Source organism: Cucurbita pepo, chromosome LG08 (genome assembly GCF_002806865.2).
Source record: "Cucurbita pepo subsp. pepo cultivar mu-cu-16 chromosome LG08, ASM280686v2, whole genome shotgun sequence".
Classification (NCBI taxonomy): Eukaryota; Viridiplantae; Streptophyta; class Magnoliopsida; order Cucurbitales; family Cucurbitaceae; genus Cucurbita; species Cucurbita pepo.
Window position 1 is genome coordinate 7,944,325 of NC_036645.1, and position 27,046 is coordinate 7,971,370.

At 35.8% G+C, this 27,046-nt stretch overlaps 4 protein-coding genes and 1 pseudogene across 4 annotated transcripts; 2 read left to right on the top strand and 3 right to left on the bottom strand.

The window, feature by feature from the left end:
• Positions 1–4,034: 4,034 nt before the first annotated feature.
• On the top strand, positions 4,035–7,597 carry LOC111799817. The gene is made up of 3 exons (XM_023683295.1): positions 4,035–4,904; positions 5,315–5,492; positions 6,972–7,597. The coding sequence occupies exons 1-3, from the start codon at positions 4,239–4,241 to the stop codon at positions 7,394–7,396; spliced, it is 1,269 nt and encodes a 422-aa protein (XP_023539063.1). The 5' UTR covers positions 4,035–4,238; the 3' UTR covers positions 7,397–7,597.
• A 1,167-nt stretch (positions 7,598–8,764) lies between these two features.
• On the bottom strand, positions 8,765–9,277 carry LOC111800173 (ethylene-responsive transcription factor ERF024-like). The gene has a single exon (XM_023683765.1). It carries the CDS (start codon positions 9,275–9,277, stop codon positions 8,765–8,767), a length of 513 nt encoding a protein of 170 aa, XP_023539533.1.
• Positions 9,278–15,685: 6,408 nt separating this feature from the next.
• Positions 15,686–18,874, top strand: LOC111800595 (annotated as a pseudogene).
• A 1,306-nt stretch (positions 18,875–20,180) lies between these two features.
• Positions 20,181–22,853, bottom strand: LOC111800274 (fructose-bisphosphate aldolase 6, cytosolic). The gene is made up of 3 exons (XM_023683889.1): positions 22,637–22,853; positions 21,341–21,568; positions 20,181–21,216 (listed from the first exon to the last, which is right to left on the bottom strand). The coding sequence occupies exons 1-3, from the start codon at positions 22,662–22,664 to the stop codon at positions 20,396–20,398; spliced, it is 1,077 nt and encodes a 358-aa protein (XP_023539657.1). The 5' UTR covers positions 22,665–22,853; the 3' UTR covers positions 20,181–20,395.
• Positions 22,854–24,612: 1,759 nt separating this feature from the next.
• Positions 24,613–25,514, bottom strand: LOC111800174. Its single transcript, XM_023683766.1, has 2 exons — positions 24,802–25,514; positions 24,613–24,742 (listed from the first exon to the last, which is right to left on the bottom strand). The coding sequence occupies exons 1-2, from the start codon at positions 25,512–25,514 to the stop codon at positions 24,613–24,615; spliced, it is 843 nt and encodes a 280-aa protein (XP_023539534.1).
• Positions 25,515–27,046: the final 1,532 nt, after the last annotated feature.

The following is a 27,046-nucleotide window of genomic DNA, read 5'->3' on the forward strand; positions in this document are numbered from 1 at the left end:
ATATCCTTCTTAGTGTGACATTTCTAATCCTTCCAAATCCCATTTTGTACTCTCTTCGAGCCCTCCAAAAAGCAACAAAATCAAAAAACAACACAATTATTTTTTATATTATGTCGTAAAAAGTACGTGGAATCCAATCAATTTGTTCCCTCTAATGCTACTCGAAAAAAATAGCTCTAATTTAATAAATAATAACAAATAATATTGTTGTAGTCTAGTATTGGCTAACTAAGAAGAAGATCGTGAATATATAAGTATGAGACACTATGTTCATCAATTAAACATTACGTAAAAAAAAATATATCTGTATAATAATAAAAAAAAAGAAATTAATTTAAATTAGAAAGAATCATTAGTTTTTCTAAAATTAAATATGTTTATTATATTAGTATATATGGATATGTGCATTTTGAAATAAACGACAAAATTAAAACGCATGTGGGGACCAATTGAACATTGGATTCGAAGTGTGAGACAATACTCTTATTTATTATTATTATTATTATTATTTTAATCGATTAAATGAGTGGCGGAATATAGAGTTAACGATGTTGGTGCGACGTCGTATGTGGGTGTTTGACTTTGACTAGATGTTGCGGGGCCCTCGACTTACTACAGACAGATTTCCGACCGTGTCTCAGACTCGGTTGCTATTCCGTTGAACTTGCACACGTGCGAGAACGTCCACGGTGGGCCCATTACATGCTTACGTGGACGAATGCACCAAAGCAGCGGTGCACTCGTAACTGACTTTTTCTTTTTTTTCTTTTTTTCTTTTTCTTTTTTTGTCGTTTGTGGAAGAAATATATTTTTTAAGGGTCCCATTTAGATTTTGGAAATTACAAATGTTCTTTTATTTTTTTATTTAATAAATTACATTACACAAGAAATATTAGCGGGCCCAGTGATCTTTCATATTTCTACGCTAAATTACACGTTTATGTATCTACTCTTCAAACGTCAAGACGATCCACTAGTGATGCATCTGGGTTGTTACAAATGGTATAAAAACTAGACACCAAACGATATGTCAATAAGGACGCTGGCCCCAAAGGAGATGGATTTGGTGGCGGTCCCACGTCGAATCGAGAAAGGAATGAGTGCCAGCGAGGACACTGGGTCTCAAAGGGAGGTGGATTGTGATGTCCCACATTGGTTATGGAGGAGAACAAAACACTCTTTATAAGGGTGTGGAAACTTTCCCCTAACACATGCGTTATAAAGCTTTGAGAGGAAGCTCGAAAGAAAAAGCCCAAAGAGGACAATATAAATAATATAATGCAAAGCCTACTAGACATTTGGTAATGTGCCAGTGAGGACGCGGGCGGGTCCCACCAAGGTGGATAAAAATTATTTTTGTTTCCACAAAAAAGTCGAAATGATTTTGAATAATTTAATAAAAGTGTAAAATGCAAATATACTAATTTAACCTTGAATATCATTACTCCCTTGTCACATCTTCCCAAAAGCACCACTTATGAATTTCATATCTTACCTTATTCTATCCGAAAGTTAATCCAACACTTTTTCATGTCAAATGTTCTCAACATCCTTCACAAAAGATACCACATGATTGCCTTTTTCTTCCATTTAACACTTAAAAAAAAAAAAAAAAAAAATCATTATTGTTTAAGAAAAGTACTTTTTTAAATTTTGGAATTAGCAAAAGTGATCGGTAATAATATTAAGTTTGGTGTAATTTTGTAAAAAGTATTTAATAAAATGTGATATATAATATAAACTCGATTTTTATTTCAGAACCAACCAGTAAAAATCAAAGAAAAGATAAAATTAAATTAATTGGGTAAAAAAAAAAAGAGGGAATTTTAAATTAAAGCTGAGTGTAGTGGGATTGGATATGGACTCGACAGTCGGGTACTCTGACGACATGACGCTCCTTCCTTCACGTTTCTTTGCATCCCGGACGTGTCATTTTTGTAATTTTCTAATCAATTCAAGGCTAAACTTTTATATCTTCCACCATAACCCTATGTTTTTTTTCCTCACATATACCATTTTTATTATTTTTTTAAAATAATTAATATATTTGACATCAATCACTATAACCTAAATCTTACACGAAAACTCGATTAGGCGTTCCTACACAACTCGTGACCCTGACTCTTAAACAAACCAAATCGAAATTTATTTACATTTCCGAATCGAAATTCAGAGCATTAAAAGACGGTTAAGGTAGTAGAGTACTCCGATCTGTGAGCTCAAAGACGAGGAATAAAAAAATATACTTTTCATAATGTGTGTTTTTTTCCGTAAAAGAAACCAACAAACTCCGCTCCCCTCCGACATATCGACTTATTTCACTGAATATTTCATTAATAACACACCGGAAGGCCATTTTTAATTAATTTGATAATTTATTATTATTATTATTATTTTTGTTTCTTCTTCTTCTTCCTCTGACCTTCACAAGTTAACAATGGCAGGTGTAATTCAAGAGAGAGAAAGGAAGGAATTATTAATGGTATTAGGTCAGTTGATCTGAGTGAGCGTACGATCTCAGTTAACTGTTGTCTGAAACTACTTTTCTTTTTTAATTACACAAAATTCCGCAACAAAATGGAGAAATTAATTTTTGTTTGCAGACCTTGCAGAACCATATGCTTTAATTTCTGACATGTCATACGTTAATTTTGATTTAACAAAATCAATTTGTTAGTTAATATTATTATTAGTAAACTAATGTACACTAATCTTGTCGTTTTCTCACCACCCCCTTTTCTTGTTCCATTCTTTTTTTTCTTTTCTTAATTTCTTATATGATTTTAAACTTATAAATTTTTTAATTATGTTTTAGATCTAACATCAATAATATCTAATTAAACTAATAACTGATATTCATTTAATTTGTGTGAGGATTTGATTTGCTTCAGACGAGAGGTAGAAAATTCCCATTTAGTAGAATGGAGAAAGGAGCGAGAATAGATTTCTCCCCGTTAGCTAAATGAAAACGGGAACTGACATGAATCAAGAGACATCAATCATACAATATGAAAATGTGAATAAAATATTGTTAAAATTATCCGAAGATATTTCAATTTATGCCACATGGGAGAAGAATGAAGTTTCATATGTTATAAATTTTGGGTGGATTACAATTTAGAGTAATTGTATTTCATTAATGTATTTTAAAACTTTTTATTTACTTTAGGTTATAATTACATGATGATGGTTAATTATGACGATTAAGTATGAATATTACAACTCTTGGAATGGGTTTAATGTTTCATTTTGAGGCTATATAAAGCCATGTATGTTATATTTGTACGAGACTTGAAAAATATATATAAAAGGAGCTCTGGTGCTTTATTTAGCCAATAACTAAGTTTATTTGCAATTCTATATAGTTTAGGTTACATGTAGAATTATTCAAGTTCGACATGATCAATTTTGCTTGTGAGTGGATTCAAATCTCAGACAAGTGTTTGAGATATTTGATCAACAAGAATCATTCAAACTAGACATGATCGATCTTGCTTGTGGAGTGATTCGAATCTCAAACAATATTCTTGCCTTGAGATATTTGATCAACAAGATAATCCAAATCTTACTCTACTTGTAGTGATTTCCACAGATCAGGAACGAGGATTATATTCTCTGCTCTGATCTCATCAAATCCTTGCCTAATAATGACATAAAAAAAAAAAAAAAAATCAATTATGTGTATAATCTATCAATAAAAAAATTACAAATAATTTGGGCTATCTGGACTTTCCCTCAAAATTTTAAAACGCGTCTACAACAGTGAGACATATTTCTACACCTTTGTAACTTCAACCGCCCGGTGTCCACGCCTTTTAAGAGAGGTTTCCAGACTCTTGTAACTTCAACTACGGAGCATCCTTGGTGGAATGCCTCAAGTCCATTGCTAATAAATACTCTGTTAAGATTTTTAGACTCAATCTGGTAACTTTAATTTATTAGTTTTAAATTTAAAGGAAATTCTAATTTATAAAAATGATTTAATAATAATAATAATAATATTACATATTTGCATCGATATTCCATCCCTGATTTTGAATCAGAGTAAGTCCATCTCTCCACATTCCACTCTTTTTCTCTCCCACAGTTGTTTCTCTCTGCTATTTCTGTGTCAACTCATTTCTGTGTCGACTTTTTGGTCTCTGAGAGTTGAAATTTCTTCAACTTAGCTTACTGAACTCAAAATTCTGGATTCCCCCATTTTAGCTTTCACTTCTCTCTGAGCATTCACTCCATTAATGGCTCAAAAACACTTACACGAGCTTCTTAAAGAGGATCAAGAGCCCTTTCTTCTCACCAATTTCATAGCCGACAGACGTGTTCTTAAGCGCCCTTCCCCCAAATCTCACCTTCTTCACCTCAATAAACGAAAACCCATTTCCCATTTCGCTGATTTTCCGGCGAGTTTTTGTAAGGGTGCTTGTTTTTTATCGTTTAATGATTCTCCTGATCTTAGAAACCCTTCGCCGCTCTTTCAATTTCAGTCTCCGGTGAAGAGTCCTTGCCGGAATTCCAATGCTGTGTTCCTCCATGTTCCGGCTACAACGGCGGGGCTTCTCCTGGAAGCTGCTTTGAGGATTCAGAAACAGTCAACGGCCGCGAGATCGAATGGATTTGGGCTTTTGGGTTCTTTTCTTAAGCGGTTTACTCATCGTGGCCGTTCTCGGAAGCGGGAGATTGACGGTGGTTGCCGGAAAAATGACCCCTGCGACGACCACCTATTGCCGGCGAAAGTGGCGATTAACGAGAACAAGAACGACTCTGTTTCTCGGCAGAGTAATGTAACGAGCTCGGACTTCTGCGATAGCCCTTTTCGATTTGTGCTTCAATCAAGTCCCTCCGCCGGTCACCGGACGCCGGAATTTTCTTCTCCGCCGTCTTCTCCGGCTCGACACGACCATCAGGTTGAAATACTCATTCTATTACTGTATTTTTGCAATTTTATGACATGGGTTCATCGGAAAAACAGCAACTGTCGGCAATTTTGTGTAAATTTTCTGAAATTACCGCCGGAATTAGTTTCAGGCGTCAAAACACGACAACCCCACCAAAACGACAGTGGGTTATGAGGAACAAACTGCTAAATCCCTCATTTTCTATTCCACACTCTTCTTTTTTCCCGGAAAATTTTTGACCTTTCAAGAAAAGGACAAACCCCTTTTTGTATTTTCCTTTGTATTTTAATTCCCATAGGTACCGACATCCTCCTTATAATTAAACATTTCCCCCTTTGTTGGTTGGCATAATTATAAGAACAGAAAAAGAACCAACTTTTTCACTGTTGTTTGCCTTGTTTTCTTTGACAAATTTACAGGTCAATGACGTTGAGAGCTTGAAGAAATTGCCTGTTCAGGATGAGGAGGAAGAGAAAGAACAAAGCAGTCCTGTGTCTGTGTTGGATCCTCCGTTCCAGGACGACGAAGAGGGTCGCTATGAGGACGGTGAGGACGACGACGATTACAAAATGGAGCGCAGCTACGCCATTGTCGAAAGTAAGCATGATTCAATTCAATTGCTAATCATATTAGGGAAATATATACTTGTTTTGTCTGTTGCATTGATTCGAGTTTGTTGTTCGATCGTTATCGGTGACATTTGCGTATAGATACTGTCTGAATTGATAGTTTTTACTGATTAGACATGGTTAATAGAGCTTTAAAACTCATGAAGCTTGTTGCTGTACTAGATATGAACACATGAATCCTTGGTGGGTTCCATTGGGAAGATTTCAATTATCAGATGGGTGGGGGTGAAACCAAAACAAGCTTTTGAATTTAGGTAAAATCTGTAATAGAACAAAGGGGAAAGAGGATAGACGATGACAATACGAGGAAATCTCTCCTCGGCATTTGTTTTCTACAACAGCCCAAGCCTACCACTAGTAGATATTGTCTGCTTTGACCCGTTATGTATCGCTGTCAGCCTCACAGTTTTAAAACATGTCTACTAGGGGGAGGTTTCCACACCTTTATAAATAACACTCCGTTCCCCTCTCTAACCGATGTGGGATCTCATAATTCACTCCCCTTGAGGACTAGCCTCCTTGCTCGTATACCCCCCGGTGTCTAGCTCTAATATCGTTTGTAACAGCCCAAGCCCATTACTAATAGATATTGTTCACTATGACCCGTTACATATCGCCGTCAACCTCACGATTTTAAAACGCATCTACTAGGGAGAGATTTCCACACCCTTATAAAAAATACTTCATTCACCTCTCCAACCGACACCGACGTGGGATCTCACAATCCACCCCTTTGGGTACCAGTCTCCTCGTTGGCACACCGCCCAATATCTGTCACTAATACTTCATTCCCCCCTCCCCAATCGATGTAGGATCTCACAATCCACCTCCCTTGGGGACCAACCTCCTCACTAGCACACTGCTCGATGTTTGTCACTGATACCATTTGTAATAGCCCAAGTTCACCACTAGTAGATATTGTCTGTTTTGGCCCGTTACGTATCCTCATCAGCCTCACGGTTTTAAAACGTGTCTACGAGGGGGAGGTGTCCACACCCTTATAAAGAATACTTTGTTCTCCTCTGTAACCGATGTGAGATCTCAAATTTTCCGCCCAAATGACCTATTGTGGCTCTCGTATTTTCTTGTTCTTCAAAACTTTAAATCTTACCTACATTTTGCAGCAAGAGAAGTGTTATAATTATGGGAGTCGTCTTCAATTTATTAGGCTATTCAATCATTGAACCAGTTCCTTCATGGTTTTGGAAGGGCATGGTCGTTTTCTATACCTCTGGACTAGGTCCCCCCCCACCCCCTACCGGTCCACTCATCTTTTGAACTGTTTGAGCATTCAATACGGGATTTTAAACCATTTCAGCAATGAGTAGCTCTAGTAATTATACGCGAATTGACCGATTCGTTCTTACCAAAAACGAATCATTTAGTCGAACTTCGCTACCTTCACCTGTTTCTAATCTGTTCATGTTAACCTTGTGGTGTTTTTCAGAGGCAAAGCATCAGCTACTCAAAAAGCTTCGGAGATTCGAGAGACTAGCAGAGCTAGACCCGGTAGAACTCGAGACGTTTCTACTAGAAGATGAGGAAGGCGAACTTGACGACAACGACATTGATCATCTCAAGGAAGAAGAGTGCGAAAGCCATAACTTAGATCGGTCTAACAACGAAAAGGACATGAAACAACACGGCATAGATGGCAATGTCGAGAGAGTTTACATGAGATGGGATTTGTGGAAAGAGGTGGAGTCGAGCGCCATCGACGTGATGGCGGAGGAAGATTTGAGAGCGGAGGTTGACGACGGGTGGAAGAGAAATGGGGAGGAAAGAGGAGACATAGCCATAGAAATAGAGGTTGAGATCTTCAGGTTGCTGGTGGAGGAAATGCAAACAGAAGTAGATTGGTTCATTAAGTGATGGAAATGATTAAACTTCATAGATAATATTTAAATTTGCATAAATAATGTTTAGATTATAAATTAGATTAGGAATATAATCTGACTTTAAGAGAATAGGCTTAAGTTTAACTTTACCTCCCTCTTTAAGTACAAAGATATTAGCACTATGATTTGTAAATTTATTATCCTTCCATATATTATCATCATCTACCTTTTCAAATGCCCTTTTGTAACGACCACGAGTAACCACGAGAACAGTGCACATGGACCACGAGTAACCATGTATGTGACTAGTGGTACCATAAAACCCTTGTACCAAATTGACATGTTCCAAGCTCTGACGCCATTTGTAACGACTCATGCCCAGGATTCGCATCGAGATTCGAAATCTGAATTCAGTACTTGATGACCCTTGACATTCCCCTAGGTCATGTTAACATTATTTGTAACGACCCATGCCCAGAATTTGAATCAAGATTACATTTTCCTACGATATGGTCACAACTACTCCTCGCTTCTTAAGAATGAAGACGGTTCTTACAGATCAATATGGGTCATTCTAGCATGCTTTGTTTTTCTCTTTCAAGAAAAGATCAATTATTCAACGTTAAGCAAGTATACGTTAAAAGCTGTATCTAATCGGTTTTTAGGTGCCGAAACATAAAATATTTTTAATATGTTTTTAAAATTTTAATTATATATATTTTTATTATGGTTTTGAGTGTAAATTTGAAGAATTATAAGACAAGGGAAGGTGAGGGGTTGGTGTTACGTTTCTTCGGCAGACATTCCATTGTTCACTCTCAGCTTCTTAGCTCGGGAGAGTACGACTGTGACGTGTCAACAAAGTAAATTATTTGCTAATTTAAACCGTTTAAATTATTAATTTGATTTAGCATTCAATTAAATTGAAAGTAACCCAAATGATGAAATCAAGTTGTTATTTAAACTATTGTTTATATATATATATATATATATATATTTAATTTTATAATTATTGAAAAGACAGGACATGAAAGAAGTGAGTAGAATGTCTTAATTATAATATCCAATTTAAAATCTTAATGTCCATAAATTATTTGATAAAATGAGAACCACACACATGCTTAGAAAGTCCACTTTTAATCAAACTTCTCGTCTTCAACTAACTTAACCTTCCAACTTGCTTCGTCACCAAACGAGACGGCTCTCCTTTTCACCGTCATCAGTCAAATTAACTCTCTTTTCGAAATGCATTTGCTAGAGAGAGGTTTCCACACACTAATAAAGAGTGTTTTGTTCTCCTCCTCAATTGATGTGGGATCTTACACAATTGTTCTCCTCCTTTTTAGAATTAGAAGACGAAGAAACGAAACCGTATATACATATATGTATGTATATTTGTTACTTAGAAAAAATTCCAAAGGTTTTCGGTACCATGATCGGCTCTGTCGTCATCGCCACCATGATTATTGAAACGGGGAGGGCTAAGAAGCATTCCTTCCGCCATATTCATTAGAACATTAGGCATATCAAAAATCAAGTCCTCGTCCATGAAATGATTTCCCACTTCCCCTGGATCATTACTACGGCCACCGTGAAAACCACTTCTTGCCTCGATGGCGGCTGCTGCGGCACCAAGCGCAGCGGCGGCAGAGGCGGCGGCAGCCTGAATATCAGAGGGTGAACGTGAAGCAGGAACAGGGAGAGAGGACGCAGAATTGGGGAAATTGAGGTGGGTGTCGTGGCCCTTGAGAGCAAGGGCAGCAACGTCATAAGCCACAGCCGCCATTTCAGCTGTCGGGAAGGTTCCCAACCAAATCCGGTTAGGCTTCCGGGGCTCGCGAATTTCCGACACCCATTTGCCTGTGTTGCGGCGTCGAACGCCTCGGTAAACGGGGTGGCGGCCGGAAGTAGCCATGGAGGAGGTGAATTGAAGGGAAAAGTGAGGAGGAGGAGGAGGAGGAGGAGGGGAGGGGCGGTGGGGTTGAAGAGATGGAGAGAAGGCATTTATGGAGGAAGGAAAAGGGAGGGGGAAATGGCGGAGGAGATGAGTGCAGACCAGTTGGAGATGAACTAAGTTCTGATGAGGGTTGGGGTGGCAGCCATTGGAGGAGACAGCTTGGAGATTTAGGGACGAAATAGAGAGACAAGGATTTCCAATTTTTGGAACAGTCCAGGATTTATATGTTAGTATTACTCAATTATATGGACACTTTCTTTTTTTTTTTTTTTTTTTTTTTTTNAAAAATAACGGGTAGATATGCATGCACAGACAAAACATGCATGCATATACGAGGGACCTAAATTAATGAAGAATTATAGTAGCGGATGCCATGGTTATACGAACAAAAGTACATCAAAGGACTACATGTGTAACGACCTAGGCCCACCGCTATCAGATATTGTGATGTCCCACATTAGTTGGGGAAGAAAACAAACCACCATTTATAAGAGTGTACAAAGGAGCCCGAAAGAAAAAGCCCAAAGATGACAATATCTGCTAGTGGTGGATCTGGGTCGTTACAAATGGTATCTGAGCCAGACACCGGACGATATGCCAGCCTTCTCGCTATTCCCCCAAGGGGGTAGACACGAGGCGGTGTGCCAGTAAGGACGCTGGGCCCCAAAGGGGGTGGATTTGGGGGTGGTCCCACATCGATTGGAGGAAGGAAAGAGTGCCAGCGAGGACGCTGGGCCCCGAAGGGGGGTGGACGATATGTCAGCTTTCTCGCTGTTCCCCCAAGGGGGTAGACACGAGGCGGTGTGCCAGTAAGGACGTTGGGCCGCAAAGGGGGTGGATTTGGGGGTGGTCCCACTCCCCAAATCGATTGGAGGAAGGAAAGAGTGCCAGCGAGGACGCTAGGCCCCGAAGGGGGGTGGATTGTGATGTCCCACATTGGTTGGGGAGGAGAACAAACCACCATTTATAAGGGTGTGGAAAGAAGCCCGAAAGAGAAAGCCCAAAAAAATATCTACTAACGGTGGATCTAGGTCATTACAACATGTTGCGAGGCAAAAAATTGAAAGTGTTAGAGTTTGACGTGTGATCAACCATCGATGAAATGTTGACTATGTTGGGTAAGATTCAGAGATCAACATGCTACTAGTATTCGTGGTTGTCGTGCAGAGTGTTACAATCATGCTTGTCCAAAACGTGTTGTCTGTGGCCGCGTGTCGAATGTCTTGATCATGCTTGTCCAAGTCGTGTTATCCATGGACGTATGTCAGTTTCAAACTCCTTTACTTGTTCGAATGTCTGAATCTCACACGAATAACTTGTTCGCTTGGTTAGAACAAGTGCCATAAAATTGTTGTCCCATTGTCACAAAAGTACAGACACAGAGTGCAACGCCAAGAGGATGGGATTAGAAAAAGGTGATGGGAGCTGAGGGTGAGAGACTAGTCGAGAAACCGAGAAGCGAAGTTGGCTTACCTCAACAATTATTATTATTATTATTATTATTATTATTTAGTGTAAGCCTCTAATTAACTTGCATGTGAAGTTAATCGACAGTAGAGACTAATCACCTAATTAAAGTAATGGTTTTTCTAACTTCACCATCATTCTACTTTTTAGAATATTTTAATTTCTATAATTTATAAAAATTATTTTTAAATACTGCTTTTTAATTTATTTTATTATAGTATTGATATAGTATTTCTTTATTATTATTATTTTAAAAATTTTATATCATTCAATTATCCTTTCTTATATAGTAAAAGATTAATTTAACTATTATTTAAAGAAAAAAAAAATTTCTACAACTTCAAGATGGGGTGAAATTAGAAAGAGAACGGAGCTTATGAACTAAAAATTTAGAGTCATAGATGGAGTGCCGGATTGATTTAATTGATTTGTCAACCTCAATATCTCTCGGCCTCTAATCTCGAGTAAAGATTACATATCTGATTCGAGTCAAGCCGAAAAATTTAGTGTATTATTTATTTTAGATGAATCTTAATAAAAGGTGAAGAGACAGGCGCGTGTGGAAATTATTGAAAGCTTGTTCGTGGGACGCGTTTGTTTGGAGCAGTTTCAAATTGACACAACCTTCATTCATGAACTTGAAAAAAAAAAAACATTTCCTTTTCAAGTCTTAGTCAGTTTGAGACATGAAAGACAAGCTTTTACCATTTTCCAAGAAAGGAGACCGAAATTTCCTTTTAATGAAATAATCTTATATCGGTTTGAAATAATGTTGTTTGTGCGAAATTTTCTTAGTAACGACAATATTTTCAATGGTATATTTAGAAAATATATATAACTTCTAAATACACTGTATTTTCACGTGGGTTTCTCGTGCATTAATCGATTGCAGGAAATAGGTTTTTGAAACGTCTGAAATGAATATCCACGATGATATTTTATGTGACGAGTATTTTTACATCGAAGATGTAGCTATTCCATATTACTAAGATAGTTTTCTCAACATTCAAATAAGTGACGTCCATTTTTTTCTTTTTACCGTTAACTAAACATAGATGACCCTACTAAAACCCGCCCCACCTTGACCTTGCTAAACCGGGATGGGCATAAAGGTTTTATGTAAGAGACAGGGATGAAGACAGAAAAGGTTCTTTATTCCTGCTCCATCCATAAATATCTCTAATTAAAATGCAAATGATTTAAAAATATACGAAATTCAAAATATAAAAAATATATAAATAAAAGATAAAAGGTTTCTTTTTAATGTTTTTAACACTATCAAAGGCTACTCTATATACTATATTTTCAGGGCCTGCCATTCGGCCCATTCATAGGATTTGGGCCAAAGCCCAACTTAGGATTGGGCTTTTCTTCCATCTTTTATTTTTTATTTAATTTTTTTCTTCTCATAACCATTTATTTCTTCCCCTCCCATCAATTAAAATTAATTATCTAAGAAATTTCAAGACTTTATTGTCGAATTCGTGTCGAGAATTTAGATTTTAAATATCGATTAAAAAATATATAATTTAAAATAAAATAAAATGACTTTAGTAAAAGAAGAATTAAAACTTTTTATACACTAAATATTTCAAAATTGAACAAAAAAAAAAAAAAAAAAAAAAAAAAAAAAAAAAAACNAAAAAAAAAAAAAAAGAGAGATTAGAAGGAATAAATTAAAAAAATAAAATAAAATTAGGAATGTATTTTAAGGGAAGTTTAGTAGTTGATGGGATTGATGATTTAAACCCAATATTCTTTTGTCATTAAAATATATATATAATCCCTTTAATTAGTACTTGGGAAATTAAAGTCATCAACTTTGTTGTAGCTCATGATTATTATTATTATTATTATTATTATTCCTTTTTACACGGTAGGGTTTGGCAAATCATTATCATATTCTCGTTAGCATGCATTAACATCTAAAAGTTCACGGATTTATTCAACTCCGTCATCGATGGATATCTATAAATTGATTTGCTATCATTCTTCAAATCAATGGTTGTTCGTATGATAGAGCTAATATGTTCAAATCAAGGGATGAATTATTGAGTGCATGGAAGTCCATGGTAGTGTGAATAGAAGGACGGTGTTTTGAGCGTTTGATTTTTGAATGAAATCTGGGAAATCCAAATGTAGAAAAAGGCGAAAAAGAAGGGGTCAATTTTGGAATAATAAAAAATAGGTGAGGGTGGGAAATGCAAATAAAGGAAAGTAGAGGGAGTGGAAGGGTAAATAAGGAAAAGGAAAAGGGCAGAAAGGGCAGCACCTGAACAGCGGAGTTTATGGGACACTCGTGCATGGTTTTTGTTGGTATTATTATAAATAGAGAAGTGGTAGCAAATGCATGGATGGAACGTTCTCTGACTTTTCTCTATCTTTTTCTCTATCTTTTTCTCTATCTTTTTCTCTGACTCACCCACACGCTCTCAGATTCTCCTGCTCTCTTACATCCCCATCTCCATCTTCCCTTTTCTTTTCCTTCAATTATTGTTCTTCTTCTTACTTTCGATCCGTCCCCAACCCGGCTATGACCCGACGACCTTACCAGCTTCCCAGATAGTCGAGTTCGTGTAGCTTGTGTTTCGACTTTCATGGCTAGGATGTTGGAGACAGTTTCATATGAACCAACACATCTCAATCATACCATATGAACTTGAATAACTATAAGATAAGTCAAGATCTATTAAAATTGAATTCAGGGTGCACCCAATTTCACATCAACAAAAACAAAGGCTTCAAATTACTTCAAACGCGCATGGTTGATGGTAATTTAGAGTTATGATATTTTTTTAATGCATTTTAAGACTTGTTTACATCGTCACTAATTATCGTTCTAAAATATAAAAGTTATAACTCTTGGAATGCCTCACCGAAAGTTAAGAGTTTTCATTTTGAGGCTATATAAAGTCAGGTATGTTATCCCTTGGAAAATGTATAAAAGGAGCATTTTAACCAATGACTAAGTTTTTTTTGCAGTTCTATGTAGTTTAGAATCATTCAAGCTTGACATGATCAATCAGTCGTAGAGTGATTCAAATCTCAAACAAGTATTATCACCTTGAAATGTTGATCAACAAGGTCATTCGAATCTTACATCCTTCACAGTGATTCCTTATCATTTGATATCAAAACTTTCTATTGGGTTGATTTCTTATCACGGTTCGTTTTGAGTAACGAAGAACGGGTTAGGGATGAGTTAAAAATTGGTGTTTTATTTAGGTTGTGAGATTAATAAGGTTAGAGGTTTGTTAAGTAACAAGAGACAAGTTGAAGAAGAAAGGTGCAGACCAATTGAAAGCGTGGACCAAGTTGGTGAGAGCATGAGAACTTCTTCAAACACTTTTGATTAGCCTTTTGTACCTGTGAGTATTGAATGGCTACAAAATAAAGTTACCCCATAACATAAAATAAAATAATTTAATGAACCATTCATGAGAGACAGTGATAGGGAAAGCAACAGCTCCATGTAAAGCATTTAATATCTCTTTAATTAATGTCCCAAACACATAACATATATTCATTCATGTTCTAAACGCTAATATCGACCCATTTCAATTCATCAACTTTAATGTCATATCTCACATCGGTTGGAAAAGGGAACGGAACGTTCTTTGTAAGGATGAGTTTGAGCTTGAGAGTGACGATGATATTTAACGGATTAAAGTAAACAATATCTACTAGCGGTGAGTTTGAGCTGTTACACTTAACGTCACGAACAAATAAAGGGTGATGAGCGTGTTCTTGAGAGCGTATTTAACTCGTTTTAGAGCGAAATAGGAGAGATGGGGAAAGATGGGTTTGAAAATCACATGGGGCAAATGTGGTACTGCAACACACCAACACAAACAGGCACCCTGAGACTCTGAAACCCTTTACCCTATTCTCAGATATAGTACTTATCTTCTTTTCAATTATTGCTCTTCCCTTTGCATTTGCTTCACCCCCTTTTAACCTAATATCAATCCAACCCCATCTTTCTTACTCTAACGCTTACACGACCCGCGACATGATATCGTATAATTGTATGGTATTGTCCACTTTTTGTCATCGGTATATCAATTGAGGTATGATAGAGTACGGTTTCGTGCAATTTCAACCCTTTCGGTTAGAACTGGTTTTCTTTGATGTTTTTAGTTTAATTTCGTGGGTCTTCATTACATTTTTATAGTTTTCGAGAAATACCCAATTAAACTTGTTTTAGAGCGGTTTAAATTCAGTGGATAAGACTATTATTGTCAGATCCTACATCGATTGGAGAGATCGAACGAATTTCAGCAAAGACACTGAAAGGTGGTGGATTGTGAGATCGAGGAGAACCAAACATTGTTTATAAGTAGGAGATGAGTTCTAAAAATATTAGTGAAATTCCGGAATGAAAAGTTCAAAGAGAATAATATCTGCTAGACTTGGATGGTTACCATGGTATAAAATTGAGTATTATCCGATTAATATTAAAATAATAATACTGTTTGGAAATTAAAATAATAAGGAAAATTAGGGGAAAAAGGCGAATTTATGACCACTTTTGATATGGGGTAGGTGGGTTGACTGGAGTTGTGATTGGTGGAAGAGAAAAGGGAAGGGAAACGACGTCGTTTAGAGAGCGCGTAGATTAAACTCCAGAAAGAGAAATGTCCCGAATGCGACAAGTCAAAAGGTCAGAATACTAAGCACTGTACACGTCAGCAACAGGAGGCCATTCCCACCTCGTCTTTACTCGACTTGTCGTTTGGTGGCCTCACTGCCAAACACATCAAGTTTCCACTATTCCTTATTCCTATCAAAACCTGTCTTATTTTGACATCCAAACACTCCATAAGTCTGGTACACACTAAGGAGTGTAAATGAATATTATGAACATATGAATATGGTTTCAAATGTTGACATCAAAAGTTGAAGAGCTTGAGAGATTAATAGCATAGCATTAGATGAAGAGAACATATGGATATGGGTCCATCTCCCTGACTCCGACTGCGTGTAAAATCTAGCTTTTTCGTGGACGACACGATCCGAGTCTACCGCTACTCTCTCCCTTTTCCCTTTTATCTCTTCTTCTTCTTCTTCTTCTTCTTCCTCTTCCTCGTCCTCGTCCTCTCCTGGAAATGGATGATCAATATTCCCTTTCCGATCTCCGCCACCTCATCACTGCCCCGCCTCGCTCTCATTTCCCTTCTTCCTCAATTCCCCACCACGATCTTGCTTCTACCGCCTTTCGCCACCACCATACCCCCTATGATCTCATTCGCTCTCAACCCACCGCCGTTCTTGGTTCCGCTTCCCCTACTAGCTTCGATGCTCAAACCACCACTGCTCGGTGGCCTCGCCAAGAGACTCTCACTCTCTTGGATGTCAGATCTCGCCTCGATTCTAAGTTTAAAGAAGCTAACCAAAAAGGACCCCTTTGGGATGAAGTTTCTAGGTATCTATCTATTTATGTTTTTTTTTTTCTGGGTTGAGTGAATTAAACCTCGTTATTTTAAAAAAAACATGATTTATGAACAAGTTCCAGAATTCAAGATTGGGTTTTTTTTTATTTTTTTTTTATTAATTTTGAAAATGACCATACACTCTACATGAATTCAGCTGCTTTCTTGCTTAATTTTGTCTTGGAATCTACTTTTTAGAAAGAAGTGAGAGATGAGAGAAAGGAATTATGACAATATCTTTATTTTTAGTCCAAAATTTTGAAAATTTTGTGTTTTTTTTTCTTCAAAAGTAACTTTTCTTCAAAAAAAAAAAAAAAAAAAAAAAAAAAANTTTTAATGCTTCAAGAACATTGTTAAGAAAAATACCCCAAAAATAAAATTACCCAATTTTCTAAACTCAAAATTAATGAAAAATTTCGTCTTGTTCGTTGATTAAACGCAAAAAGATGATGAATTTGTAACAATTTTGGTATAAATCTATAATCTTTGAATGTTATTTTGAAATCTAGGGCTTTTTTCGTGGAAATTAATGAAATTATTATTATTATTATTTTTTCAGAATTATGGGTGAGGAACACAATTATCAAAGAAGTGGAAAGAAATGCAGAGAAAAGTTTGAGAATTTATATAAATATTACAAAAAAACAAAGGATGGCAAAGCTGGACGACAAGATGGCAAAAACTACAGATTCTTCAGGCAGCTTGAAGCTCTCTATGGTGAAACCAGCAATGCCACTTCACTTCCAGACTCCCATTTTGTTGGAGATGGCAACCTTATGTTCCAATAAGATGGGACTAATAATCCAACCTCCGGTCACATGAGCTATGATGCTCAGCTGAAGCACTACTGTGACAGTCTCAGCTTCTCGAACACGTCCGAGTTTGAAACCTCGGCGTCGTCTGATGGTAACGATGAGTTTGGTTCGGTCAATGATTCGGTGGAGAAGAGGAAGAGGCGAGCTGGGAAATGCTGGAAGGTGAAGATCAAGCAGTTCATTGACTTGCAAATGAGGAAGCTAATTGATAAGCAAGAGGCTGGGTTGGAGAAGCTCATGAAGACTCTTGAACAAAAGGAGAAGGAAAGAATGGTATGGTTCATCATTGCCTTCAACTTAAATTTTTAATCTCCGATAATCATGAGAGATGATATAACGGTCAAAGCCTACCGCTAGCAGATCTTATCCTATTTGAGTTTTTTCTTTCGAGTCTCCCCTCGTGTTCGGGAGAGGTTTCCACACCCTTATAAAGTGTGATCTCACAATCTACCCGCTTTCGGGGCTCAGCATCCTCGCTGGCACACGCCCAGTCTCCACCCTCTAATACCAACTATAACGAGTCAATCCCACCACTAGTAGATATTGTCTTCTCTGGAGTTTCCCCTTTCGGGCTTCCCCTCAAGGTTTTTAAAACGTGTCTGCTAGGGGGAGATCGTCACACCCTTATAAAAAATGTTTCGTTTTCCTCTTCAACTGACGTGGGATCTCACAATCTACCTCCTTTCGAGTCCCAGTATCCTTATTAGCATACCGTCTAATGTCTGGCTATGATACCATTTGTAACAGCTCAAACTCACCACTAGCATATATTATCCTCTCTGAAATTTCCCTTCAAGGTTTTTAAAGGAAGAAGTTTTCACACCCTTATAAATAATGTTTCGTTCTCCTTTCCAACCGATTTGAGATCTCACATATTACGAAAGTGATATTGAGATGATCGTATCTTAACTAAGTGGTATCAGAGTCATATCTTTGAACAAAGAAGTAAACTCTGAAGGTCTAGTCATTAGAGATGTCTATTTAACCTACATGACCAATTCTCGTGAAGAATTTCGTGGACATCTGTAGCATCGATATCATAAATACTAATAGATTCTCGTATCGATGATTCATCCGGGGTTGTTCGGTCGGTTTTCAGGTATGGGAAGAGGAATGGAGGAAACAAGAAGTGTCAAGAATTGAGAGAGAAAGAAGCTTTTGGGCAAAGGAGAGAGCATGGATAGAAGCTAGAGATGCAGCGTTAATGGAGGCATTACAAAAGCTAACAGGCAAAGAGTTAATCACAGCGGAGCCTCATCAAAATGAAGATGGTAGTGAGATACTCAACAATTACCAAACAAAAACAATGGATCAAACCAACAAGAAACGCAAGGACAATTCAAGATCACCCACCACAACCTACAATCTTTACTTCCAAACTGATTCCTCCGTCTACGGCGGCGGTGGTCGTGGCGCCGAGATGAAAGAACAAAGTCCGAACAGCTCGAACGCCGGGGGCAGTGGCGGTGGCAGCCAAGTGGTGCAAGATAGCTGCTTTTTCTTGATGGGTGAAGGAGATCAATCTCAATCTGGTTTGTGGGAGAATTTTGGACTCAAACTCAACAATGGAAGCCATCAAACTTGAAACACTTCGATCTAGCTTATCTAGCCTCGGTTGTAGCAGGGAACGAATCATTCCTTATAAAGACGTAGAAATCTCTTTATATAGAAACCTCTCATTAGCAGACACATTTAAAATTGTGATCATGACGGCTATGCATAACAGATCAAAGTGGACAATATCGGTTAACACGTGTCTGCATGGTCAAATTTTGCTGCCATTTATGTGTTTTTTAATTTATTCCTAATTTTCTATCTTAAAACTCTAAATATTATTAAATACTGTAATTTTTTTCATTTACTTTATCATATTATCATACGTTTAGAATTGATTTGTATTTATAAAAGTGAATTGTGACGTAAATAGAGTAGATATTTTGATAATATGGATATTTTTTTCGTTCAGTCTGGTTTGTGTTAGAATTATTTTAAAAATAACACGAGACCCTAAAAGTAAAGCTACGATAATGTGGATGGCAAGAGTAAATCTTCTGGTAGTGTGGATACTTCTGTCGTTCAATCTAGTTCATGTCAGAATTATTTAAAAAATAACACGAGACCCTAAAAGCAAGGCTACGGTAACGTGGATGAAAAGAGTAATATTTTGGTCGTATGGATATTTATTTTCATTCAGGGTTGTTCGTGTCAGAATTATTTTAAAAGCTACACGAAACCCTAAAAGCAAAATTAAAAAAACGTGAATAATTAAAGTGAGTAGATATTGAGATAGGATCATAAATGCATGGGTGAAGTTGTTCAAAGCCTTCCCTTAAATAAGAAAATGTCCTTTGGAAGTGGCAGAGATAGACAAAAGAGTGTCTCCTTTACTCTCATATTGCCATTACAGCTCCCAACAGCTTTCTTTAGAAAAACAATCAATTATTCACTTGAATCGTTTTCTACAATAAATTTATTTTTATAGATTAAAACACAAAATCAAAAGGAAAAAAAAACCAATATTTTCACAAAATATTTTTTGGTTAAAATATTAAAATGGATAAACTTTTGATGGGTGTTTGAGATTTCACTAAATCAATACCAAAAACATGTTTACGTCATGCTTTAAGTACAAGAACTATAAGGGAACGAGATATAGAAAAAGAAAGTGAACATATTACAATATAGAATAGATTATTGCATGAGAAAATAAGCTTTCGAAACTGTCCTAAAACACAAATCAAAAGTCGTCGATAAGTAAGCTTTCGGAATTGTCCTAAAACACGAACAAAAACTTGTCGATAAGTAAGCTTTCGAAAGTGTCCTAAAACACGAACAAAAAGACCAAAATCGTCGATAAGCTTTCGAAAGTGTCCTAAAACACAAACAAAAAGTCGTTGATGGTCAAAAGAGCGAAGTCGAATAAGGTAAAGAAGGTTTAAAGAGGCTTTAAAAAGAGGGGCAGTGATTTAGTACGATGTGGAAGCGCTTTGGTCTCCACTTTTAAGTCACAAAGAGCTGTCCTGGAATTGGATATCTGCCATTGTCGTCCTGGTTTGAGAGTTTCTGAGCATTCAATTTTAAACTTCCACTTCACTGCACTATCTTCTTCGTCTCCCAATGAGCCGACAATGTGTAATGGTAAAGGGATTCGAACACAAACAAACCGAAATTTCAATTCAAGGATATAGATAAATCCCTGTTTTTCCTTCTTTTCTTTTACAACTGAAACAGAAAACCAGCACACTCAACAATCACAGCAAAAAGCTAACCTTCAAAGGGCTTATTTGTTGTACCTAAACATTCATAAAACACATCTCAAGATGCTCAACATACTACACCGAAGCAGCACGGAACAACAATTTTTAGTACTTGTAATCCTTCTCATGAAGACTCTCAGCTGCGCCCTCACCGATCACGGCATCGCCCTTGTAAGTTCCGAGTGTTGCCTCGGAGTTTGCTTTGCACCTTGTTAGGAAAGCAGCTCGGGCCTTCTCGACATTGTCGTCCTTTCCTGCCCATGCCTTGAGAGTACTCTGCTGAAGGGCACGGCCAAAGGAGAAAGACAAAGACCATGGCTTCTTACCCTTTAGCTTGTTCATGGCATTCAGGTTGAGAGTTGCCTCCTCTTCACTCTGCCCACCTGACAAGAAAACGATGGCGGGAACTGCAGCAGGAACGGTGCGTTGAAGAGCTCGAACAGTGTACTCGGCGATCACTTCTGGAGCAACCTTGGCAGCCTCGGATCCAGGGGTTACCATGTTGGGCTTCAATAGAGTTCCTTCAAGGAGGACGTGGTGATCGTTGAGGGCCTTGTAGCATGCAGCAAGAACACGCTCGGTCACCTCAGCGCACTTGTCAATGCTGTGAGAACCATCAACCAGAATTTCAGGCTCAACAATTGGAACAAGACCGTTCTCCTGGCAGATAGCAGCGTATCGAGCCAATCCATAAGCATTTTCATTGATAGACAATTGTGAGGGCTCGGTAGGACCGATCTTGAGCACAGCACGCCACTTAGCAAACCTAGCACCGGCTTCGTAATACTTTTGGCAGCGCTGGGCAAGGCCATCAAGACCCTGGGTGGTTGTTTCACCATTAGTACCAGCAAGTTCAACAGTACCCTTGTCAACCTTGATGCCAGGCAACACACCGCCTTCCTTCAAAACATCAACAAATGGCTTTCCTGCAGAAACAACCAGATAAAGAGAGCATTACATCAAACACGATTGATCTAAAAACTACATTGCTCATGCTTGTGATCGACACAGCAAAAATTGGACTTCTTATTTCCTAGATTGTCAGTTTACCTGCAGCAGTCTTCTGGTAGAGAGTCTCCTCAAACAGGATAACTCCACTGAGATACTGAAGGGCACCAGGAGTGAGGAAGAGAAGTTCTCGAAGAGCACGTCTATTTGACTCAACGTTCTCGACATTGATACTCGCTAAACGTTTGCCAATGGTACCAGTTGACTCATCAGCAGCAAGGATACCCTTTCCAGGAGTGCCAATGTAGGCAGCATTGGCAATGAGCTCATCTACATAGAACAAGAAGAGAAGAAATGAACCAAAAATATTAGAACATGATATGAAGTTCAGTCAGAAAGAACGGATCTTCGTTATCAATAAAAGCATCACTCCAGAGTTCAGCAAGTTCATGACATGATCCATATGAACAAACATATGTAACAAATAAGCATTATAGAACTACAAAGACATAACAATGTTTAATATATTCAAAATCCATGACTGATTTACATTCATCAGTTTGCACATGTTCTTAGTTTTAGATTCCTCCTTCACCAGATAGACAGCTTCAATCTATTGAAAGAACATGGTGGAATCTTTGAATAGAAAGAAACCAGAAAGTTGTATAGAAAGAAAAATTGTCACAAATTCAATAGAAAGTAAAACAAATTCAAGTAAAGATCTTGTTATAGAAGTTAAAAAGTAGGATCAGTAATTGAGCTATTCAGAAATCTCAACCAGCGATCTGTTATTGTGATCTTGTCACTTGAAAACTCTATCCCAACCATAGTCAAGATCAACATCTACATACCCAAATAGTGATATCGAAACAGCAAAAATCAAAGTAAAATTCCACAATAGAAACCTGTAATTTAAACTATAATCAAATCAAATCTAATCTAAAAAAAGTAGTAATATTGAAGTTAATGTTGTATGTATGAGTTATAACATGACATAGGGCAGATCAAAGTATAAAAAAAAAAAAAAAATATTGAAGTCAAGAACTAAACGATGAATCGTGGCTAAAATAGATTAAAACCCCTTATAAATAATGAAACAGAGAAAAACCTGACAGAATCAAGTAAAATAACTCTAGATCTCAACAGAAAAACACAGGGAAACATAGTAATCATCAAAACAGAGCCTCATCACTCCGATTACTGGCAACAGAAGAACATAGAATCGAACGAACACTCCAGATCCGAGAAACTAAATCAAGAGACACAAATCAACCAAACAAAAAGGCATAAAAAACAACCCGATCAAGCAGAAATACGAAAAAAAAAAAACCCCCAAAATGCACTGTGATCGAAACAGAACAGCAGAAGTTCAAAGAATTGGAAAAAGGGGAGAATTACCCTGGTACTTGCTCTTGAAGGAAGACATTTTCCAAACGGAAATGAGGATCGAAGAAGCAGAGTGGAGAAATGGAAACAGAGAGAGAGAGAGAGCAGTGAATTGAAGGAAGAATTCCGGCCGCGCTGCGTTTATATTAAGCGGTTCGGGAGACACAAAAAAGGGATTTTAGAGAGAGAGAGATTATCGCCACTTGTTTTGGCGTTTTCTTTTTCCGCAAGAAAATATGGATTTTTCATTAAACACAAAGATCACTGCGATTTTACCACTTTACCCTTCTTCTCTTGGGATCGTAAAAGAATATTCCAGAACTTCCAATTATTATGTATTAATTAAGTTTAATTATGTTTCTGTTGCTAAATAAGTCTCAACTGTCAGTTGGTGCATAGTTGTTGAGAGCAATATATATTTTCAAAAATTGACTTTTAAATAATTAAAAATTATTTTTAAGAATAGTTGAATAATAAATAATAAAAAATTAATTAAAATAAAATAACTATAAATTCATAGAATTATACCGCACAATAAAATTTTAGAGTAATTCATGGACCAATCTAATTCATAAAATTTTAATTTATTTTGACTTTAATCTATTTGCTGTTCGACGATGTTTATAAAGTCTCAAATTTTGATGTCAAAGTCAACCGACATTATGACATAAGACTAATACCTGTGAATATTCTTAAATATTAAATTTAGTTGACTCTAAGTATTTTCTATATATATATATGAATGATGTATTAAAATATATGGACTTTAATATTTTAAATTAAGCTATTAATTTAATTTGTGGAACATAGTAATAATATAATAATTTAATTCCACATACATGACATATTTGTATTTTTTTTTTCTAAGAAAAAACTATATATTATATCTTCTTTACACCTCATATGAATTAAATTAGTGGCAATTTGAGCATGCTTGATGATGCTGCCATTGTGTCAACTCATTGTAAACATCTTTCTTGGTCAAGGTTGTTTTTATTTATAAGATAAGTCTATGTTTTTATTTATAGCTATAATTTGAATTTCTAGTATTTTGATTATAATGGGTTTAAAAATATGAAATAATTTTAAATTTTGAATAAATTAATAAAAAAATAATTAACATGCAATATAATTAATAATTAATAATTAAGGTAAAGTATAAAGATAAAATTTTATTAAGAGATCTAAAAAATGCATTAAAAAAATGCGAGTCTTGTTTCAAGAGGAGGTGTAGTTTGGGCCGGCCTGAAATCTTTGGGCCAAAACAGTGGGCCAAAAGCCCATTTTGCTATTTCACTACCAACCGTCCAATTTTAAAAATAAAAATTATGTTTTTTTAATTTTTAAAATTTAACTCGGTTTTTTTAGGCGTAACTAATGAAAAAAAAAACTTATTTGCATTAGTTGCTATTATATCTTAATTTATCAAAATATTAATAATTTCCGTATAAAAATTATCACTTTGATCGTTGTTGTTGTTTTTTTTTTTTTTTTTTTTTTTTTTTTTTTTTTTAATATAATGTTTTACATTTTTTAATATAATTAATTAGAAAATAAAAACTATTTAAAAAAAATAAACCCGACAACCTGAACAGACCCATAACCCAAATGGTACGAGTTGGGTTTGATTGGATTAGCGTTTCGAGTTAGGTTGAGTTAATTTTTCTGAAACTAAATAAATTCAGTTCGGTTTCGAGTTTATGAAACAAAATTTTGAGTTTTATAAAATATATTAAAGAGTTTAGGGTATTCGTGAGTCAAACAGATTTTAAATAGTACGTGGAAGGCTTGTTCGTCGCTTCTGGGACCGTTTGAATTTCTAATTTTATTATGAAAATAATTAATAAAAAAACAATTAAACTCATTTATTATTTATATAAGTGACATACAAATTTACAATTTTTGCATATGAATCTATACATGAAAAAAACAATAATAACATAAATAATCCAAAAAATTTAAATATATATATATTTGAAAAAAANCGGTTAGAAGCTCGAATCAACAGAGAAAACCCATTCCTCTCTTGCTTCTTCTCCTCCTCCTCCACCCACAGCCGACTGTCCAATCCACTCCTCCTCCTGAACATAAACGCCGCCGTCGCCGTCGCCGTCGCCGCTGCATGTTCCGGCCGGAAAAGCCATTCATAGACATCCCACATCATGTCCACCACTGACCCATCTACAAAAATCGTCTGATTCCCTCGGAAATTCCACCTCAATCTCTTCACTTCAACCACCTGTTTCTTGTCGACGAACACCGCAAGCCTCTGGTTTCTCAAATCCTCGCCGCCAACGCCGCCGCACATGACAAGAATCTCATGGAGGCTACCGGTATCGGAGAATCTAGCCTTGGTCAAAAAAACCAAATCATCGCCGGGAAACTCCTCTGTTCGAGAAACCAAAGAGAATTTCACGAACTGGGCATCGAATTTCCTTTCCAAAATCCCCAATTTCACCAACTTATCCCTCTCGTCGCCGATCAACAACCCGATTTCAGAATCCACCGTAACGACGACGTAAAAGCCACTGGTGGGTTCGGGTCCGGCGTCGAACTGGGCCTCTGAGATGTCCCAGAAGACCGAAATCACAGAATCATTCACCGATTTGAAGGATTTGAGGCCCTTTCCGGTGAGAATTCGATGGGAAATTGAATTGATTTTGATGGTAAAGGATTGACCCATTTCCATGGAAGTCCAGTGGAGGTGAACTAGCAGAGGATTTTGGAGGGTTGAAATATTAGCTGTGTAAGTGGAAGAAACGGAAACAGGGGAAGTGGGAGATGGGAATTTGGAGAAGACGACATGGGGATGAGGGAAGGCGGCGGAGCAGTAAGAATCGGAGACTTTGACGGCGTGTTCACTGTAACAAGCGGCAATGTTTCTCCTCATCAGGAAGAACAACAACAACAACAACAAGAAAGAAAGGGATAATTGAAAATTTGAAGGTGTTTCTTGTGTTTTTAAGTAGGGAAAAAGGAGCGACGAATAATTCTTTGTTTGCCTAAGAATCAAGAAAAATGGGAAATATATATATATATATATATTAAGGATGATGGTGAAAAATTCAACTTAATTAATAAAAATAACCCACTTTATCTTTAATTTATCTTTAAAACATCGTTAAATTTTCAATTTTTTTATTAATGTACCTCCACAAAAAAAAAATAAAAAAAATAAAAAAATAATAGTATGTTTAAAAAATATCTATAAAATTTTGTAAGTAGCATTATTTTCATAAAAAGGAAGTTAATTTTTTTTTACCATTGATATAGAGACAAAGTCGTTTAGTAGAAACTAATTTTTTTAACTTTTCAATTATTTTTAAAAAAGTTTAAAACTGTTTTTGAAGTTAAAAAAAAAAAAGTTTAAAATATTAATTAAACTTTGAAAGTTAAGTGTATTTTTTAAATATTTAGAAAATTAAGAATATTTTTAAATAAAATACTAACGGATTAATGGTAAAATTATTTTTTTTTAATTTTTTTAAAATTTAAGTATATTATTAAAATTTTAAAAAATTTATAGATATATTTTTTTAAATTAAAGAGTATTATAAAGTTTAAATTTTTTCAAAGAGTTTTTAGATAAAAATATTATTTTGAATTTCATTTTATGAATTAATTGTTAATATTCCAATTAGTTTATTGTTGTATTCTCGAATTTTATAAAAGATATTTAGAAAAAATATTCCTATGATATTTTTTTATTGCATTAATAATTATGAAAATAATGTGTGGATAAGGCCAAAGTTTTGTGTTTTATTATTATTATTATTATTATTTTAGTATTGAAAAAGGTTGTTGCTTTTATGTTTATCCAACAAAAGAAAAGTTTGACCCAATCACTTGTTCTTTTTTTCATGACATACCAAATATGAAACTAAATAAAATCTCATGTATATTTATCTAATTTTATATAACTATGTAATTAATAATTAAAATATATTTAATAGAAATAAATATATCCAAACGAAAAAAAAACAAATAAATATGTCTTAATTTTATTTATAATTTTGTATGAGAGGTTAATTTGAGGAAATATAGAAAGCTTCCTACTTTCTATTTTATATAAAAATATAGATTTTGTAATATTCACGTTAAATTATTTCTTAAAAAAATTATAAATTTTAGCTTATTTAAAGTATTTTATTATTATTATTATTATTATTATTATTATTGCATTCAAACATATTATGTGTCCGATAAGTTTGTAAATCTATGTCGATAGTCTAACCCATTAAATTAAACTCAAATACTTTCAACTTAATTAATAAAATATATTGTAACGTAGTCTTATGACGTATATTGCTTATTGGTATCAAAATACATATAGGAATGTGACATCATCATTACCTATAAACTTTAGAATCCGTTAAATACTTACTTTTTATAATTAAAATTTATTAAAAATTATATATTTGA